The following is a 21,246-nucleotide window of genomic DNA, read 5'->3' on the forward strand; positions in this document are numbered from 1 at the left end:
CGAGAACCGCTTTCTTTCGGATCACCAGTACACTGAACGAGAATCGCTTTCTTTCGGATCACCAGTACACTGAACGAGAATCGCTTTCTTTCGGATCACCAGTACACTGAACGAGAATCGCTTTCTTTCGGATCACCGGTACACTGAACGAGAACCGCTTTCTTTCGGATCACCGGTACACTGAACGAGAACCGGTTTCTTTCGGACGCGTCCGATTTGAGAATCGATGAGCTGATACTGTGCGCATGCGTGTCATTTTTCAAGCGGATGAAATGAAGCACGTTAGTCAAGTTGGTCTATTTTGTTAAACGTTTTGTTAAAAGTTTAACGTTACCTAGGATTCTGTTAGGTTATTGGCTAAAAGGGTTTTTATGATCTTGGTCAGGGAAGTGCCGTGGTACCATAATAAATGAGATATTTGATTAAAAGAAAACATGTGATTTATGAAATAGCTGCACTGTAATAAAAGATAATGATGACATGCAAATATTGTGTTTGTATTAAATAAACAATGTTTTAATGAAACTATACACAACTATAATTTGAACCATGTTCAAACCAAAATTATTATTTAAAAAAATGTATTTAACTTTTAAACGGTGGTATAATGATAAAAATGACATAATCAAACTACTGCACAAGCAAACCAAGCGGCACGTTTCAGTCACTCTCTGTGTGAGTTCCCGAATCTCATTCTCAAGTCAAGAATCGGTTGCAGCGGTTGTCGGATCACCAGTACACTGAACGAGAACCGATTTCTTTCGGACGCGTCCGATTCGAGAATCGATGAGCTGATACTGTGCGCATGCGTGACTCGTGCAGCTGCCAAACAAACAAGCTCCTGCTATGACTGACTCCATCTGAACCGAACTAGTTTTTTTTTTTTTACCACTGTCTCTGTGCTAATACTATGAGCAGCTAACTGAGGACTTGAATGAGGGGATCTGGTGAAACGTATGTTTATAACAAATAAGTCTTTATGGATTTGTGCATGTTCAGTAAGCTGATCGTGTTTCTGATTAGAATTAATTTATTTTATAATTTATTAAATCAAGACTTGTAAAACTTACTCATTTGATCACTGCATATCACTGAATATGGGTGCGTGACGATAATAATTACGTTAATGACATCATTACGTCATAGCATAAAAGAACTGGTGAACCGGTTTTTTGAACCGGTTCTTTGAAACAAACTGTCCGAAAGAACCGGTTCGCGGAAAAGAACCGAACTTCCCACCACTACTTTGGCATACAGCTCATGAAAACCGCAAATTCCTATCTCAAAAAATTAGCATATCATGAAAAAGTATTAACCTATTCATCTGAATCAACTAATTAACTAAACACCTGCAAAAGATTCCTGAGGCTTTTAAAAACTCCCAGCCTGGTTCATTACTCAAAACCGCAATCATGGGTAAGACTGCCGACCTGACTGCTGTCCAGAAGGCCATCATTGACACCCTCAAGCAAGAGGGTAAGACACAGAAAGAAATTTCTGAACGAATAGGCTGTTCCCAAGGCACCTCAGTGGGAAGTCTGTGGGAAGGAAAAGTGTGGCAGAAAACGCTGCACAACGAGAAGAGGTGACCGGACCCTGAGGAAGATTGTGGAGAAGGACCGATTCCAGACCTTGGGGGACCTGCGGAAGCAGTGGACTGAGTCTGGAGTAGAAACATCCAGAGCCACCGTGTACAGGCGCCAGGTCAAGCCACTTTTAAACCAGAAACAGCGGCAGAAGCGCCTGACCTGGGCTACAGAGAAGCAGCACTGGACTGTTGCTCAGTGGTCCAAAGTACTCATTTCGGATGAAAGCAAATTTTGCATGTCATTCGGAAATCAAGGTGCCAGAGTCTGGAGGAAGACTGGGGAGAGGGAAATGCCAAAATGCCTGAAGTCCAGTGTCAAGTACCCACAGTCAGTGATGGTCTGGGGAGCCATGTCAGCTGCTGGTGTTGGTCCACTGTGTTTTATCAAGGGCAGGGTCAATGCAGCTAGCTATCAGGAGATTTTTGAGCACTTCATGCTTCCATCTGCTGAAAAGCTTTATGGAGATGAAGATTTCATTTTTCAGCATGACCTGACACCTGCTCACAGTGCCAAAACCACTGGTAAATGGTTTACTGACCATGGTATTACTGTGCTCAATTGGCCTGCCAACTCTCCTAACCTGAACCCCATAGAGAATCTGTGGGATATTGTGAAGAGAAAGTTTAGAGATGCAAGACCCAACACTCTGGATGAGCTTAAGGCCGCTATCGAAGCATCCTGGGCCTCCATAACACCTCAGCAGTGCCACAGGCTGATTGCCTCCATGCAACGCCGCACTGAAGCAGTCATTTCTGCAAAAGGATTCCCGACCAAGCATTGAGTGCATAACTGAAAATAATTACTTGAAGGTTGGCTTTTTTTGTATTAAAAAAATTTTCTTTTATTGGTCGGATATAATATGCTAATTTTTTGAGATAGGAATTTTGAGTTTTCATGAGCTGTATGCCAAAATCATCAATATTAAAACAATAAAAGGCTTGCACTACTTCAGTTGTGTGTAATGAATCTAAATGATATGAAAGTCTAATGTTTATCAGTACATTACAGAAAATAATGAACTTTATCACAATATGCTAATGTTTTGAAAAGGACCTGTATGCTTTAGGAGCTATCCATCTTTACTCTCCTCAGTATTACGTCGCATTCGGAGATCGACACTGCTTGACTGGCAAGACGGCCGCCTGCGGAGACTCAACCAGTGAGTTGTTCAAAACCTTTCTTTTTAGTGAACTCTGTGTACACAAACAATGTTCTCAATGCTCGTGTTCACGTGTAGAGACCCAGGCGATACTTCGAGCGAAATGTCATGGTGTGTCGAGCCTTCTTAGTGTTGTAAAAATATCGATTTTGATGCGCTCAAAAATATGCCCCTAGTTCTACCATTCACCGGCCATTGACCACAAAACGAAATCACGGTCAATCTCAAAAACGGCTCGTTTGTCGTAATTATGCTTTTAGATATAAGTTTGTCTAGTTTACAGTAATAAACAAAAAAAAACAAATCACAATATGCAAATTTTTTTAAAAGGACCTGTATATGGAGATATGCTTTAGGAGCTATCCCTCTTTACTCTCCTCACTATTAAGTCGCATTCAGAGATCGATACTTGATATACTAGATATAAGTTTGTCTCGTTTACAGTATATATTTAAAAAAATAATAATAAAAAAACAGCCCAGGTTGCATTTTGGCAATAGTTATCCTTTAAATTATTATTATACTTTGAATTTTAATCGTTTTGTAGTTATGTACTATGACCTATTTATGCATGTAACTGCAACTGGCATGTGATAGTGGGACAGATTTTAAATTTATTGTTGTCTTTTATAAGATTTAAATAACGTGCTTGAAGTATTTTATACAAAATTGTGTTAATCATTATAATTCAGTGCTTCAGATTCCTTTTTAACTGTAACACATAAATCTAAAAAAAAAAACATTGTCATGTAAGAGGACAGATCATCTGCTTGCCACAGATGGGAGGCCCAGCCAAGGCAAACCGCTGGTGGCGTGCCAACCAAAAAAACAACAGCAGACCGACAGAGTTTTTAGGTTGGTCGTCTCACAGATGGTGAATAAACAGTCTTTAAAGATGAATGAAGAATAAACACCAACCTCCTGGTTCTTCGTGTTTTACTGTCCAGGTTTTTGTTTCCTCCTGCTTTATACAGGGTTTTGATTCACTCATGTCCTCCTCACTCTCCTCTTTAACAAGCACCATCTTCACAGCAGCAGATCTCAGTTCAGCTGATTCTCTTCCAGATATTCCTGCTTACTTAAAAACTTAGTCACGCCTGTGAGGATGAAAATATTAATGGTATTTATTGAAAAGATCCCAAAACAGTATTTTTCTACATACAATGCATCACTACAAAACAACAGAGATTGTGATAAAACCATGGATAAAACTATTCTTCTTCCTCTGAGGTTTAATGGTGTTTGGCAAAAAAAAAGTATGAGTTTTAGCGCCACCCGCTGGATTGGAGTTTGACACGTCGAGATGAGGAACTAATATGGGGAATATTTACTTTGTATTTCTATAAAGTGCGCTGATTTGTTTTCTTTACAAAAAAAATAATAATAATAAAAAAACGATTTGCGCAAAAGAACTTAAAATTGTAGACCCGCATGGTCTATAACTCTTTAATGACTTTAATGTTTTTCTCTGGTGTGAATCCTCTCATGCAGTTTTACACAGTTTGCTGAAGTAAAAGCGTGGATGTTCATGTGTTTCTTAAGGTGTGCTGATTGTTTTGAAACTCCTCCCACATTGATCACATGTGTACGGTTTCTCTCCAGTATGAACTCTCATGTGAACACCAAGTGCAGATAAAGGCTGCGTTCGAAACCGCATACTTCCATACTATATAGTAGGCAAAAAGCAGTAGGCGAGCAAAAAAGTATGTTTGAATGTTCAGTATCCATAAAAGAGTAGGCGAGAATTAGTAGGCGAGTGCACTAATTCTCACGAGATTCGGACGAACGTCTACTTAAAGTGCGTTCGAATAAGCCTACTTACCTACTATATAGTAGGAAAAAAGAGTACGTGAAGAAAGAAGTACGTTCGAAACCTCAGTATTCATAAAAGAGTAGGCGAGAAATCCCCGGATGTCCTACTGCTTCAGCCCAGATTCTGAAGTGTTCATCTGATGCACACTTTTCAATTCCAGGAGGCCACAGGAGGCTAAAACGTCATCATCGAACGTGATTGGGAACCGCAACGAGTGCAAAACGCTGGGCAACAACCAATCGGTGTGAAGAGTAGGCAAGGCAAGATTATGACGCGTGTTTCCGAAACTGGTGGATTACTGAACTGAAAACACATTATTGAAAAAGTCATGCAAAAGTAAATGTACTTTGCATGTTGTTAGTATACGCTACAGTTTAGTTTGCGAACCGCCGTTAAAAGAAGACAATGGAACGTAAATAGGGTGTGAACATTGTTTTTCAGAGGCGTGCTCTGCTCACGCTCAGTGCCGCTGGCAACGCTACAACGCCACTGCTTTGGGGTGTGTCAAATTTAGAGCAGAGCACGCCTCTGAAAAACAATGTTTACACCCTGTTTGCGCTTCATTTGTCTTTTTTAATGGTGGTTCACAAAATAAACTGTAGCTTATAATGAAAACATTCAAAGTACATTTACTTTTCAATACTATGTGATTTCAGCTCAGTAATCCACCAGTTTCGGAAACACGCGTCATAGTTGCCTTGCCTACTTCTCACAGCGATTGGTTGTTGCCCAACGTTATTGCTCGAGATTTGCATAAAGTTGAGGAATGCCCAACCTTTTGACGCTCGCAGCTGCTCTCAATAGGTGCGTTCGACTTCATGCAGCGCTGCGCAGACCGATCGGCGGCTGACTTGAAGTAGTGCATGCCGGTTAGAAATTTTGTCCCACTTGAACCGGCGCCGACGCCACGTGACGTTCACGTGTGGCATCAAAGTAACGCGAGAGCGTTTCGAGAACAGCCGGCTTGATCAGCCAGCGCAACATTTCAGAAGGGACTGCGCCAGGCTGTGATGACGTCACAGCTTCTCATGATTGACCACATTCACCATGTCATGTATGTATGTATACATGTGAATGTATTGTGTGCCCTCGGGGCATCCGTAGTTGTAATGCGAGAGCTGAGGAAGTAAAAGCTGGCATCTAAAAAACCAAGTCTGGGTCTCTTCATAAAATATAAAATATAACATGGTGTCAGAAGTGACGGAATAAGAGTTAACAGCAACAATGGCACAACTACAGCCGCCGGCACCGTTAAACCTGCAAGGCAATCTCTCGGAGAATTGGAAAAGTTGGATTCAAAGGTTTGAACTTTTCGCCACGGCAAGCGGGATAGCCGAAAAGTCCGAGAAGGTGCAGTGTGCAACATTTCTACATGTAGCAGGTGAAGAGGCAATTAAAGTCTGTAACACATTTCACTTCACAGAGGAGGAAAGAGACAAAATACAGGTACTAAAGGACAAGTTTAAAGACTTCTGTGAACCTCGTAACAATTTACCATATACTAGACATGTGTTCTTCACGCGCTCTCAGGGACTCTCAGAAACGATTGACGCTTATGTCACAGACCTGAAAAACAAAGCGAAAGACTGTGAGTTCGGGGATCTGCACGATTCATTAATTCGTGACAGAATTGTATGTGGCATAAAAGACGATCAATTAAGAGGCCGACTGCTGAGAGAGGTAGATCTCTCTCTCGAAAAAGCCATTGATATCTGCAGAGCCAGTGAGATTACATCAAGTCAGATGAAAGCACTCAATGAAGAAATGGAGGTACACAGAGTCACAGCAGTAAAGCCAAAAAAACGAGATGGCAGATCTTTTCAGAGTGTGCAGACAAAAAAGGAATGCAGCAAATGTGGCAACAAACATGAATACAGAAATTGTCCTGCCTTTGGAAAAACATGTAAAAGCTGTCAAAAGAAAAATCACTTTGCCAAAATGTGCACTTCTAAGAGCCAAGCGAGTCACAATAAGAAAATGCACATAATTGAACAGAGTGAAGAGATGTTCATAGGAGCAGTGCATAAAGAGCGGTTCAAAAACATAAAATCGTCAACATCGCAGAATGTAAATGAAGATGACTGGACAGAAACTCTCAAAATAAATAAGAAAGATGTCAAAGTCAAGCTTGATACTGGTGCTGAATGCAACGTTTTATCAGAAAGTGCATATAATGCACTAAACATCACAGGAAGACTGCAAAAATCTAGCTGCAAGTTAGTGGCTTACTCAGGCCACAAGATGGAGCCATTAGGCAAGAAAGCCATCACCTGTGAGTATAAAGGTCAAAAATACAGGATTGTATTTGAGATCATACAGGAAGATGCACCAGCAATTCTAGGACATGCTGCCTGTAAAAAATTAGGCATGGTAAAAAGACTGTATCAAGTAGAAAAGAGCAAAGACATTCTTAAAGAGTTTGAAGACCTGTTTGTAGGACTTGGCTGCTTACCTGGGGAACACCACATACGAATAAACAAAGACATGAGGCCAGTAGTGCATGCTCCAAGGAGGATCCCTGTAGCTCTCAGAGACAGAGTCATCAAAGAACTAAAAAGAATGGAACAAATGGGAGTAATTGCAAAACAAACTGAGCCTACAGACTGGGTCAACAGCATGGTGACTGTGGTCACATCAAACAAAATTCGCATATGTATGGACCCCAAAGATCTTAATAAAGCAAATAAAACGAGAGCACTATCCAATGCTAACAGTGGAAGAGGTAGTCTCAAGAATGCCTAATGCAAAGTACTTCTCAGTACTTGATGCAAATCAAGGCTCCTGGCAAATCAAACTGGATAAAGAAAGTTCGACTTTATGCACAATGAACACACCCATTGGAAGATACCGCTTTCTTCGTTTACCCTTTGGGATCTCTTCAGCTTCAGAGGTCTTTCAAAGGTCCATAGCCCAAATGATAGAAGGTTTGGAAGGTGTGGTGAACATCATTGATGACATATTAGTGTGGGGAGACACCATTGAAGAGCACGATGAAAGACTAAAAGACTTGTTGAAAAGAGCAAGGGAAAATAATCTGAAACTAAACAGAAACAAATGCAAAATTCGAATGAAAGAAATCAAATACATTGGACATATCCTAAGTGCTCAGGGACTGAAGCCAGATGAAGAAAAGATAAGAGCAGTAACCCAGCTACCAACACCAGAGAACAAACAAGATATGCAAAGATTTATGGGGATGGTTCAATATTTGGCAAAATTTATCCCCAACTTATCTGAAGTCAGTGCACCTTTGAGAAAATTGCTGGAGAAGGAAACAGCATGGCACTGGGAAGAGGCTCAAGAAAAAAGCATTGAGCAACTGAAACAGATGATTACTCACAGTCCGACACTGAAGTTCTATGATGTCGGCAAGCCTGTAACACTGTCAGTGGATGCAAGCTCGGAAGGAATCGGTGCTGTTATCTTGCAAGAAGGAAGGCCAGTGTCTTATGGGTCAAGAGCCCTGAGTGACTGTCAGCGTAGATACGCACAAATTGAAAAAGAGCTCCTGGCTATAGTATATGGCTGCGAGAAATTCCACCAATTTGTGTACGGGAAAGAAATCACAATTGAAAGTGACCACAAACCGTTAAAAAAGCATTTTCAGAAAGCCATTACATCAAGCTCCAATGAGACTACAGAGAATGCTACTACGCCTGCAGAGGTACAATCTCAATGTGACGTATAAACCTGGCAAAGAATTATTTATAGCTGATGCTCTGAGCCGTGCCTATCTGAAGGAGGAGAAAGAGGATCTGTTGGGAGAAGAGTTGGAGGTGAATTGGGTGACATCACAACTTCCCATTTCGAAGAAAAAGTTGGAAATGTTCAAGAAAGCAACAGCAGATGATGCTGAGATGCAAGCATTAAAGAATGCTATCAGAGATGGCTGGTCGAAAGACAGATCTGCACTACCAAGATTAATTCAACCCTACTGGACGTTCAAAGAGGAAATCAGCTATGCTGATGATCTATTATTCAAGGCTAATAAGCTGATTGTTCCACAGCAGCTCAGACAAGAAATGCTCAGCAATATACATGAGTCTCACCTAGGAATTTTGAAGTGTAAAGCAAGAGGAAGAGACATTATGTATTGGCCGAATATGTCAAAAGAAATCCAAGAGACAGTGTCCAAATGCGTGGTTTGTAATGAAAATAAGAATAACAACCCGAGAGAGCCATTGTTGCCACATGCATTACCTGGACGACCATGGGAAAAAATTGGAACAGATATTTTTTATCATGGTGGATCTACATTTCTGTTATGTGTGGATTACTTTTCTAAGTATCCAGAAATCAGAAAGCTAACAGATACGACAAGTAGAGGAGTGATTCTAGAGATAAAGTCTACTTTTGCAAGGCATGGCATTCCAGATGTTGTAGTGTCTGACAACGGACCTCAATATGCAAGTGCTGAGTTCGCTATTTTCGCAGAGGAGTGGGACTTCAAGCATGTAACCTCTAGTCCAGGGTACGCACAATCCAATGGTCAAGCAGAAAGGACTGTGCAAACTATAAAGAATCTATTGAAGAAAACTCAAAGTAACAACAGTGACCCATATGTTGCACTACTTGAGTATCGCAACACACCAATCAAAGGGATAGGTCTGTCTCCTGCGCAGCTCTTGATGGGGCGACGTCTCAGGACAAAGCTGCCAACGTCATCGGCACTGCTTACATCAGATGCATCAGATGCCATGAGACAAAGCTTAAAGAACGACAGAGCAAGTACAGATTTTACTATGACAGACACACAAAGCTCTTACAGGATCTGCAACCCGGAGAGAAAATCAGATTGCAGAAAGGAGAATCTTGGCAACCTGCTGTGGTTCAAAAGAGACATGAGCATCCCAGATCCTTCGTGGTCAGAACACCAGATGGAAACCTGTACAGAAGGAATCGTAAACATCTGAGGAAAACAAAAGAGACAGATAAGTCAATATTTGACAAGAGTATTGAAATGGAGACAAGTGACCAGCAAGAGGCTGTACAGTTGCAAAACAACGATTCAGATACTTGTGACAAAGAAGTATCACCCAAGTCTCACAAAGATAATTACTTTAATGAAGTCCAAGAGAAACCATACTCCACCAGATCTGGTAGATTGGTGAGAGTACCGGCGAGATACAGAGATTGAGTTTCAAGATACATGGTTCTGAGTGTTTGAACTTTTGGCATGTAGTAGATTTAGACTACATATTTATTGTTCAGTTTATCAGTTAAAAAAAAAAAAAAAAGATAAAAAAAAGAGGGATGTCATGTATGTATGTATACATGTGAATGTATTGTGTGCCCTCGGGGCATCCGTAGTTGTAATGCGAGAGCTGAGGAAGTAAAAGCTGGCATCTAAAAAACCAAGTCTGGGTCTCTTCATAAAATATAAATATAACACACCACATGACGATGATCACGCGTGTTTCGTGCATAACAAAACAATTTGCATGCCATTTCGTAAATAGTTTACGATCTTTTGACTGCAGTACATTTTATTCCCTTAAATTCTTTATATTGGATTTATGCATAAGTTTATTATTGTACTTTTTTCATACAGACCACTTATAGTATTCAGCTGCATATTTAAGTAATATTTTTTATGGAATAACTAAAATGTCACAGACATTTAATGTAATGTGGTCAACACTGATTGATGCTGAAATCTGTAGTTGCTGCTTCACTTGCATGTGCTGCATTTCTTACAACAAAAAAGGTATTTCTATAGCTTCCAATTCATCTGCAATAAAGTAGGCAAACGCCACGTGATCTGCCATGTTTGAGAGAGCAACAAGATCTCCAACTTGTCCGACTTGACGGCTCCGTTTTCAGCTCCTCCCCGACTGCTTTCGGCTAATCTCGCCGATCGGTCTGCGCAGCGCAGCATGAGCTCAAACGCACCTATTGCTTTCTCCGCGCCGCTTCCAATCCCAAAATGCACCACGCGACCATTTACGCGCAACTTCCATATGAATGAATTGAAAACGCTCGCTTCGCCCCGCTCGCTACGTGCTAGATCACCGTTAGATCGCAATTTCTCCTCCCGTTTTCGTGTTTTTTTTTTTTTTATCCCCGCACTTTAAACTAATTGACACCACTTGCTCATTCTTGAAGATAAGTTTTGACTGTTCGGGAAATTGATGAAATGTTTTGGACTACAGTCTCAAACTCCTTTCGTGGTTCCAATCCATGTGACTTTTCTATTACAGAATGAAACATAAAATATATTATTTCATAAAATCCTATAGACTACTGTGATACATACTATTGATTAGAGTTGCGTCGCATGTGTGTTTATTATCTTTATGCTTCATCAGTCAGTAAGTGTTTTTCTGCATGTTATTCTAGTGACATAAGACGCAATTGTCCATATTAGGGATTTCCTGGAACATGAAAAGTTTAATCCTTCTATGAGTCTGACTAAACGGACTTGACATTTTCAAGGATTTAACCTTACCCCTAGATGTTGTGTTCTGTAGTGAGGACCATCTTACATTTTTGGTTAAAAATAAATAAATACAACAGTACTTTGTAATGCAGTAACTTAAGTATTTATTTTCGTTATAAACGGTGTGTTGGTTTGAACAGAAGTTAACTGATGTATCAACCAACAGCCTGTCACTCATAACTGTTGGTTTCTCCACTAAGTGGTTTCTCCATGGCATGGATCTTCATGTGTATCTTCAGGTGACTTTAATAAACAAAACAGGTTTTGCACTGATCACACGTGTGCAGCTTCTCACTGCTGTGGATCATCTGATGTGCTTTTATATTTCATAACAGATTGAATCTCGTCTCAATGTGAACACTTTTTATTTTTTTCTCCAGTGTGAATCCTCTCATGCCGTTTTAACTCTTTCGCTGAAATAAAAGTCTTGTCACACTCAAAGCACATATAATCTCTCACACCAGTGTGAATTTTCTGATGTATTTTTAAACTTTGCGGCAGTGAAAAACTCTTTCCACATTCAGAACAGGAATGCGGCTTCTCCTTCGTGTGAACTGTCAGGTGTTTCTTCAGGTTTGATGCATAGCAAAATGTTTTTCCGCAGTGATCACATGTGAAAGGCTTCTCTCCGGTGTGGATTCTCATGTGATGTCTAAGATTTTTTTTTATCGAGAATGTCTTTTCACACTGTTCACACATGAACGGCTTCTCTCCAGTGTGAATCCTCATGTGAACCCCAAGACATGATTTGTTTGTAAATCTCCTTCCACACTGATCACATGCATATGGCTTCTCTCCGGTGTGGATTCGCATGTGAATCCTAAGTCTGTCTTTAACTGAGAATCTCTTTTCACACTGATCACACTTGAACGGCTTCTCTCCGGTGTGGATCCTCATGTGAATCTTAAGGTACGCTGAACCCGTGAAATGTTTCCCACACTGATCACACGGGTAAGGCCTCTCTCCAGTGTGGATCCTCATGTGATTATTAAAGTTATTTTTTTCATTAAAGCTATTTCCGCACTGATCGCACGTGAACGGCTTCTCTCCAGTGTGGACTTTCATGTGTCTTTTATGTTTTGAAGAGTCCACGAAACTCTTACCACACTGATCACATACGAAAGGCTTCACTCCTGTATGAACTCTCATGTGACGCTGAAAGCTTTGCTTGTTTGAGTATTTCATTTCACACTGATCACACATGAACGGCTTCTCTCCGGTGTGGATCATTATGTGTCTCTTAAGGTTTGATGAATGTTTGAAACTCTTCTCACATTTATCACAGGGGTATGGTTTCTCTCCATTGTGGACCCTCATGTGAGTCCTGAGGTGTACTTTTTGTGTGAAGCCCTTTCCACACTGATCACACGTGAACGGTTTCTCTCCTCTGTGGACCCTCATGTGAATCTCTAGACCATCTTTTCTTGAGAAACTCTTTCCACACTGAGTGCAGGTGAAAGATTTCTTGAGTGGATCTAAAAATTCATTTTTCTTTTTAGCCCTTGCGCGACTCAAGGGTTTTTCTCCAGGTTTGTCATGTTTTTCCTCCAATTCACCCAGTTCTTCACTCTCCTTGTTCTCTTCCATCAGCTCTGAAATTAAAGCAAAAGCAATTAATTTCAGTTTCAGGATGCCAAAATAATTCAGAGAGAAATATACAGTGAAAATACATAAAAGGAAACCCTGATATAATAGACACCTGTAATAAAATACAATGATCATTTTGACAAAATAAGTATGCATAATGCATGATATTGTCATTGTGGACACTTCAAAATACTGTGAATAATTATTACAACCTATTAAGATTTTTTGAATGCATTTTAAGAATACTCCAATCAACTGGTTAAAAATGCACAACACCTGTGTCAAGTGAAGGACATGCTGAATGAAAGTGCACATTCACACTCTGACAGCAGATGGCACTGAAGCAACAGCAGAAATGCAGCTGTAAGCCAATAAACAATATGGCTGCACTACTTTCCTTTTCTAAACAGGGGTTAACTTGACCTAAAAAAATAAAAAGCACTGCTTATTTAATTTGTATATTTGTTCTATTATATTTATCTATGTATGGATTTGTTTATTTTCCATGCTGATTTACTCACCTACAAAAATCATTGATTATTTTTTTTTATTTCCAAATAAAGCTAATCAAGTCATCTGGTGATTTTTTTTCTTTATATTGCAGAAAAACAAAATATTGCAATGCAAGTTTGTTTTTTTTTTTTTCTTCAATATCGTGCAGCCCTAACTTGTTAACATTTTACTAGTTAGACTTTTCCTAAATGTATGAAATCAAGTGAAACATTTTGGAAATATACACAGACCAAAATTATAAATGCAACACTTTTGTTTTTGGCCCCATTTTTCATGAGCTGGACTCAAAGATCTAAGACTTTTTCTATGTACACAAAAGGCTTATTTCTGTCAAATATTGCTCACAAATCTGTGTTAGTGAGCATAAAAAAGGGGCAAAAACAAAAGTGTTGCGTACATAATTTTTATTTCCTATTACATAAGTCTCTTATGCTTTATATTTATACTTTTATAGCAGCTATTATTGTTCATTAAAACTGGCAGGCTATTTAACAAAAAAGGCAGAGTTGTGCTTTATGTACCATTTCATTTTATCATTCATACAGTGAAGATAATAATATATGTGGACAAATAGCCCAAACCACATGTTAATATGTTTTATATTTTTAAAATGAAAACGAAAAGTGGGTTGTGTTTTATAATTCATTTTGTTAAGTATGCATACACGAAAAGAGATGTTTGATATATGTGACACTGGACCACAAAACCAGTCATAAGGTTAAATTTTACAAAACTGAGATGTATACATCATATGAAAGCTCAATAAATAAGTGTTCTACGGATGTATGGTTTGTTAGGATAGGACAATATTTGGCCGAGATACATCTATTTGAAAATCTGAAATCTAAATGCTGAGAAAATCACCTTTAAAGTTGTCCAAATTAAGTTCTTAACAATGCATATTACTAATCAAATATTACTTTTTGATATATTTATAGTAGGAATTTTACAAAAAATCTTCATGGAACATGATCTTTACTTAATTTCCTAATGATTTTTGGCATAAAAGAAAAATCAATAATTTTGACCCATACAATGTATTTTTGGCTATTGCTACAAATATACCCCAGCGACTTAAGACTGGTTTTGTGGTCCAGGGTCACATATTTAATTTTATTGTAACGTGTGTATGGATTGCATGAACCACATGTTTGTGGCTATTTATATGTTTGAATGAAAACGAAAATAGCAGAGGTGTTTAATATAATATTTCGTCTAATTTTAAATATGTGACCCTGGACCACAAAACCAGTCATAAGTGTACATTTGTTGAAATTGAGATTCTTACGTCATTGAGTAAATAAGCTTTCCACTGATATACTGTTTGTTAAAATAGGACAATGTTTGTCTGAGATACAACTAATTGAAAACCTGGAATCTGAGGGAGCAAAAAAAATCTAAATATTGAGTAAATCGACATTCTTATTAATGCATATTACTAATCATAAAAGTTTTTATATATTTATGGTAGAAAATGTACAAAACATCTTCATGGAACATGATCTTTACTTAATATGCTAATGATTTTTGGCATAAAAGTAAAATCGATAATTTTGACCCACACAATGTATTTTTGGCTATTGCTACAAATATACCTGTGCTACTTAAGACTGGTTTTGTTCTCCAGGGTCATATATACATACAGTGAGGATAACTCGCATGGTGTGTCGAGCCTTCTTAGTGTTGTAAAAATATTGATTTTGATGCGCTCAAATTTATGCCCCTAGTATTCCCATTCACCGGCCATTGACCACAAAATTTAATCACGGTCCATCACAAAAACGGCTCGTTTGTCGTAATTATGCTTTTATATATACGTTTGTCTCGTTTATAGTAAAAAAATAAAAATAAAACAGCCCAGGTTGCATTTTGGCAATAGTTTTCCTTTAAGTACGCTGCTGTTCCATTTACTTGCATCTGGTAATTGCAACAACAGCTGAATTGATTAGAGACATTTCTAGGCATTCATTTTCTTTTATTTGACACCTGATGTGTGCAGTTTACTTTGCATGCTTTTAAAAAAAAAGCACTTATCTTCTTAAGTAACATTTTCTGTTTGTTTTTTGATTGCAGTCTTATTTTCCACTGTTATTTTTTCGTTATTGTTATTTGCTTCTCAGTTCCATCAAATTTTAATTCGTTTTGTTCATTCCATGTTTTATTGGCAACCTTTGTCATGCTAATTCAGATTTCGTTGGTTTTAAATTCATCTAATTTAGTTCAGGACTCCATAGTCTACTCTAGGAGTTAGTAATCTGCGTTTCAAAAAGCCTAGATTATTAATACTCCAGGCTTAATTTAAACATTCAGTTTCAGAGGATTAAAGCTTTGTAAGCCTATGTACCACAAACAGTCATTAAAGATGAATAAATACACCAACCTCCTGGTTCCTCATGTTTTATTCTCCAGGTTTTCGTTTCCTCCTGCTTTATACAGGGTTCTGGTTCACTCATGTCCTCCTCACTCTCCTCTTTAACAAACACCATCTTTGCACCAGCAGATCTCAGTTCAGCTGATTCTCCTCCAGATAATCCTGCTTGCTTCTACTTACAAAGCATCACTTCAAAACAACAGAGAGCGTGATGAAACTAATCTTCTTCCTCTGAGGTTCAATGGTGTTTGGTAAACAAACGGATGCGTTTTAGTGCCATCCGCTGGACTGGAGTTTGAAGTGTCGAGAGGAGGGAAATACTTACTTTGTGCGTCTAAAGTGCGCTGAATTGCACAAAAGAATGTAAAATTATAGACTCGCATGGTATTTGACCAGCATCAACAGTCTTCGTGAGTGAGGATTAAAGAAGTAAAACGAGTGAAATATTTAATTGAAAATCGCACAAAGTTGCAAAAAATTAAGTTAAATGAAAACACATGCTAATAATGAGATGTAGGCGTATGAAAAGAATAAATTCAAAATATTAAACAGGTTTAGCATGAAAAAAAATACAGCCTTAGGTTATGTGTCCAAATGTCTGAAACTTAAACACTTGAATGACAGGTAATGAGAATTCCATATCCACAAAGGAAAATATGTTGAATATGTTTCTGAAAAGCTGCTTTTGATTATTAACGTTGATATTGAAACTGATATGGCATTTTGCCTTGTCAAACATCAGATTCTGTGGTAAAGAGAATAACTGAATATCCCCTCCAAATTTACAAGAAGCTGTGAGACCCAATTTAGAGCCATAAATCATTTTTATTTGGTGCTGAAGAAATGTAAAATCTGGGTACTATAATCTTACATTAATGGACAGAGTTAATCCTATGTAATCTTACATATGATTGTTGATGTGATCAGACAAATTTCTTTTTAATTAAACAATAGATAAATCAATATATGTTTTTATGAATAATGAATGTGTGAGGCGGCGCTGACCCATAGATTTTAATGGCATTCATATGGCCACCTTTAATGTGGCCTATAACCTGTACAAATCAGTTGGAAAAACTGAAATCTTTGTGTGTGTGTGTGTGTGTGTGTGTGTGTGTGTGTGTGTGTGTGTGTGTTGTAACACCTCCTTTTTTAAAGATGTTACTCTGAGGGGCTCAACAGATATTTGACATGTACTGACAAATAAAACTCTTCACAAAACAAATGCTCTTTAAACCTCATTTTATTTTCCCACGGGTGCTTACAAACATGCCAAAACAAAAAGAGTCAGTGAATAAACTTGAATGCAGTCTCAAATTTATTTATCATATAAGTCAATGAAAGAAAGAGAACTTAAAGGTGCCATAGAATGGAAAACTGTGTTTACCTTGGCATAGTTGAATAATAACAGTTCAGTACATGGACATGACATACCATGAGTCTTGCAAAAGAACACTGAAAAATAGGTCAATTCCAACATAACACTGACTATTAGGCAATAGTCGCGATGGTTCATAGATACGCCCCCAAAAATCTTTATTTTACATCAGTAAAATAAGGCGACAAACTGAAGGGACATGGTTAGCTTAATGCTAACGGTACCCTGTTACATTGCAGTACATAAGATTTCACTTACCACATAAAAGGAGAGATGAGTGCACTGATGATGGCGAATGATTTACAGATCCTGAGCATCACTAACAAGCATCAAAACTTGTGTGGTAAGTACTTGTGTCGCTGCAGTATAACGTTACACAGAGCACATGCGATCACAATAGTGAGAGTAAAATGTTGCGGATTCAGAACTGCAGATTCAACAAACCGCATATTAAAAGCTGCTAGAGCTCCATAATTAAATATATTTCCTCCATGTGCCAGCTATTGAGATGAGCTGCTCTGTGAAACAGCCAATCAGAGCAGAGCTCCTCATTAATATTCACGGACCATCCAAATAAGGCAATAACAGACCATTTAATTCTAGGGACAAATCCTAGGGTTGTAAATGGACTTGTAAAACTGTTTCTGGAGATTTATTTCCCTTTCCTATGCCATGTACCTTCTATGTAGATATCAGAGAACAATTTAAAATATTGTTTCAATGCATTCTATGGCACTTTAATGTTTAAATGTCCAGTCTTTCATGAGTTGAAGTGACAAAGATGATGAAGTGAGTTTTAAATCCACAAGGAAATTTAAGAGCGGCGCAATGATTGTAACCCTGTTAGCTGCAATGCAATAAGTGTCTGTAGTCAGTGCTGCGCTGGTTAAGGCCACGCACTGTAGCCTCGCTATCTGTGGGAACCGCACTTGGATTCCACGCCTTTCGTATGCAGGCAATACTTTAGGAAGAATCGGAATAGTGCTCACACACTAGGAACACAATAAAGGAGATACGAAAACTAAAAGTCCTTTCTAGAAACAATAGCAAATCAGTAACCTGATTCCACAAATGCAATGTCAAGAATACAAGTCAATCCATACTTACAGTTGAGCAGAAACTCAAAGAGTTGTCAACAAAGGACTTTAAATGAGCAGGCAGGTAGTGTGAGTTCACAGAAAAGGTTTCTCTCTACCAAACAAACTGATTTATACTATGGTAGCTGAATTTATATGCTCAAGTACCTCAAGCTGCTCCTAGAGGCACTATATGTGACCCAAATACACCACTCTAGGAAATTAACAAAAAATAGAGATGCAAAATACAATAATAAAAACAAGTGACGCTTTGTCCATTACAGTGTGTAGTTTATTGAAGCACCTTTTGATTTTATTAGAGCACTCTAGGGTGTGAGTCTATCAGCACATCTTAGCTTAGTAATACTTGGCCACTCTTCTTTGCAAAAACGCTCCACATCTATCAGTTTGCGAGGGCATCTCTTGTGCACAACCCTCTTCGATCACCCCACATATTTTTAACTAGATTCCATTATGTTCAAATTTGTAAAAAATAATTATAATAATAATAATTGAGCTTAATCATTTTGTGTTAGGGCTACACGAAAAATTTCAGAAAATATATACGGACTGCGGTCATTTTCAGGTTTATCCACTCTGGTGTTTTCAGGCTCCTAAAACTCCGGGTCTATCTGGACGAAATCCAGATGTGATCCAAAATATTTATGTGTACAGCTACACCTGTCTTCGTTTGTATGGGGCTTAACTGTGTTCTCTTTTTGTATGTTTGTGTAGAGAAGATGAACGACTGAAACGCTTCCCACATGCAGTGCAGTAATGCGGCTTCTCTCCAGTGTGGATCCTCTCATGTGATTTTAGATGCGATGACTGACTGAATCTCTTGTTACAGTGTGAACACTGATAAGGTTTCTCTCCAGTGTGTATCCTCTCATGTGTTTTCAGGTATGCTGACTTAATGAATCTCTTGTCACAGTGTGAACACTTATATGGTTTCTCTCCAGTGTGGATCCTCTCATGTGATTTTAGATGCGATAACTGACTGAATCTATTTTCACAGTGTGAACACTTATACGGTTTCTCTCCAGTGTGTATCCTCTCATGTGTTTTCAGGTCTCCTGACATAGTGAATCTCTTGTCACAGTGTGAACACTTATACGGTTTCTCTCCAGTGTGGATCCTCTCGTGTGTTTTCAGGTATCCTGAATTATTAAATCTCTTGTTGCAGTGTGAACACTTATGTTTTTCTCTGGTGTGAATGCTCTCGTGCAGTTTTAAACAGTTTGCTGAAGTAAAAGCGTGGATGTTCATGTGTTTCTTAAGGTGTGCTGATTGTGTGAAACTCCTCCCACATTGATCACAGGTGTACGGTTTCTCTCCAGCATGAATTCTCATGTGAACACCAAGAACACATTTGAGTGTGAAACTGTTTCCACACTGAGTGCAGGTAAAAGACTTCTTGGCTCTTCTTTTCTTTAAATGTTTCCGTTCGGTTCGAGCGCAGCTCAGAGGTTTTTCTCCAGGTTTGACATGATTCTTCTCCTCAACTTCACTTGATTCTTTATTCTCCTCGTTTTCTTCAATCAACTCTGAAATAAAAGTAAAAATGGTTGATTTTCAGTAACTGAGTGGAGAAAAACTGATAAATGTAAACACAAAAGTTAACCTTGACATAACAGAATCCAGACTAACATTTGAGAGCAGCACCACTAACTTTTAAAGATGGTGGGGCCAGAAACAGCTTTGGGCTTTTGTAAGGGATATCAAAATTAAAGATAATTTAATCATACAATTACCACTGTTTTGCATTAATAAGTGCATTTACTAAAAGTATTACATGTTTATTTCTTGGTAATTCACATTTGAGAGTAAAGCACTGAGCCTAAGATGGAAAGCAAAGTTTACTTTCATTAACATCAGTAACATGCAAAATCTAACTTTCTATATAGAAAATTAATATATTCAACTTTTACTAGTATTATATAGAACTGACAGACGACTTCAGTGATTATAACTATTGTGCGATTCAGTCATAAAGTGAAGAAAGGTTTGGTGTTTTGTGACACTTCTTATCACATAAACAAAAATAGTGCAAAATTTGACCAGATTTGATTTCTTGATGATATAATATATATTGATAGTGAATTTCAAAATACAAAGCAAAAAGTAGAAATGACTGCCTAATAAGCAAATGAATGCTCTTCTGCTGCCATCTTCTGGTTATGGTGGTAATTTGATGTATTGTTTAATTTTTTAGATTAAGGTTTGTTTTCCACATAACTATTTTGTTTTAAAAACCCATTAAAATAACATGTAAATTGGATCATTTAAAGCTTTAAAGAAATGAAAATACTTGTGTGGAATACTTGAAAGCCATTGAAAAGTGCTTGGATTTTTTTTCTTAAAAGGTTGTACAAACCCTGAAATTAATGATGTAATAACATTGAACTATTTTTGCCACAACTCCATGGTTACAAATCATGCAATAACGTCCCACTAAATAAGAAGCTAAACAGGTCAATTAGAGCAATTTTTAGAGACCTTTTTTAAAAACCAATTAAACACAAGGGGGTCATTAACGATGCTCACACGCAAATTCACACACATCTTTACTTTGGCCAGAATTGCAAGTGCCTGTCTTAATATAAAAGAAGGTTTAAAGAAAAGATGAAATAAGTTGTTAAGAAATGTTGTAATAGGTTATAAAGGGTTTTATAATTAAATACACCAAAAGGTCATCTAAAATAACCAGTATTGGAATAAAAACCAACTTCCTTGCTCCTCCTGTTTTATTCTGCAGGGTTCTGGCTCCTCATGTTTTATTCTGCAGGGTTCTGGTTCCTCGTGTTTTATTCTCCAAGGTTCTTGCTCCTCCTGTTTTATTCTCCAAGGTTCTGGTTCCTCCTGTTTTATTCTGCAGGGTTCTGGTTCCTCCTGTTTTATTTTCCGAGGTTCTAGTTCACACGTGTCCTTACTCTCCTCTTTGACAAACAGCATCTTCACAGCAGCAGATCTCAGTTCAGCTGATACTCCTCCAGATATTCCTGCTTGCTTTAAAACTTAGTCATGACTGAGGATGAGCATATTACAGGTATTTAGTGATCTGATTTTTAATTTTGTATATTTCTATTTAGAAATAATACGATTTCAACTAACAGTTTGTTCCATTAAGACAAAACAGCAGGTCACGGTGAAACTAATTTTCTTCCTCTGAGGTTTAATGGTGTTTGGCAAACAAACGTGTGTGTTTTAGCGCCACCTGCCGGACTGGAGTCAGACGCGTCTAGAGAAGAGAAATAACATGAGAGAGAGAATGCTTTGCGAGTGTTCAGATTTAAATTGTCAAAGTCAGAAAAAAACAGT

The 21,246-nt window shown here is 38.2% G+C and overlaps 3 protein-coding genes across 3 annotated transcripts in view; all 3 read right to left on the reverse strand.

Moving 5' to 3' along the window:
• LOC141346563 (uncharacterized) overlaps positions 1-15,638 on the reverse strand; it is a 48,639-nt gene extending 33,001 nt beyond the window's left edge. Inside the window, 7 exon segments of the mRNA XM_073851507.1 lie at positions 6,879-6,912; positions 7,014-7,111; positions 9,328-9,332; positions 9,447-9,470; positions 11,182-11,243; positions 11,362-12,592; positions 15,481-15,638. Of these exon segments, the coding sequence (XP_073707608.1) occupies positions 6,879-6,912; positions 7,014-7,111; positions 9,328-9,332; positions 9,447-9,470; positions 11,182-11,243; positions 11,362-12,592; positions 15,481-15,586 (1,560 nt within the window). The 5' untranslated portion in view covers positions 15,587-15,638.
• Positions 1-21,246, reverse strand: part of LOC141330426 (uncharacterized) — a 392,843-nt gene that overhangs the window by 300,150 nt on the left and 71,447 nt on the right. The window lies entirely within an intron of this gene.
• LOC141330442 (uncharacterized) lies at positions 18,618-21,079 on the reverse strand. Its single transcript, XM_073835525.1, has 2 exons — positions 20,655-21,079; positions 18,618-19,472 (listed from the first exon to the last, which is right to left on the reverse strand). The coding sequence occupies exons 1-2, from the start codon at positions 20,878-20,880 to the stop codon at positions 18,628-18,630; spliced, it is 1,071 nt and encodes a 356-aa protein (XP_073691626.1). The 5' UTR covers positions 20,881-21,079; the 3' UTR covers positions 18,618-18,627.

Source organism: Garra rufa, chromosome 1 (genome assembly GCF_049309525.1).
Source record: "Garra rufa chromosome 1, GarRuf1.0, whole genome shotgun sequence".
Classification (NCBI taxonomy): Eukaryota; Metazoa; Chordata; class Actinopteri; order Cypriniformes; family Cyprinidae; genus Garra; species Garra rufa.

Coding starts and splice junctions, on each gene's coding strand:
- LOC141330442 (XM_073835525.1), bottom strand. CDS start 20,880: ATGCTGTTTGTCAAAGAGGAGAGTAAGGACACGTGTGAACTAGAACCT. Junction 19,473..20,654: donor AAAACAGGAGGAGCAAGGAA/GTTGGTTTTTAT, acceptor CTTTTATTTCAG/AGTTGATTGAAGAAAACGAG.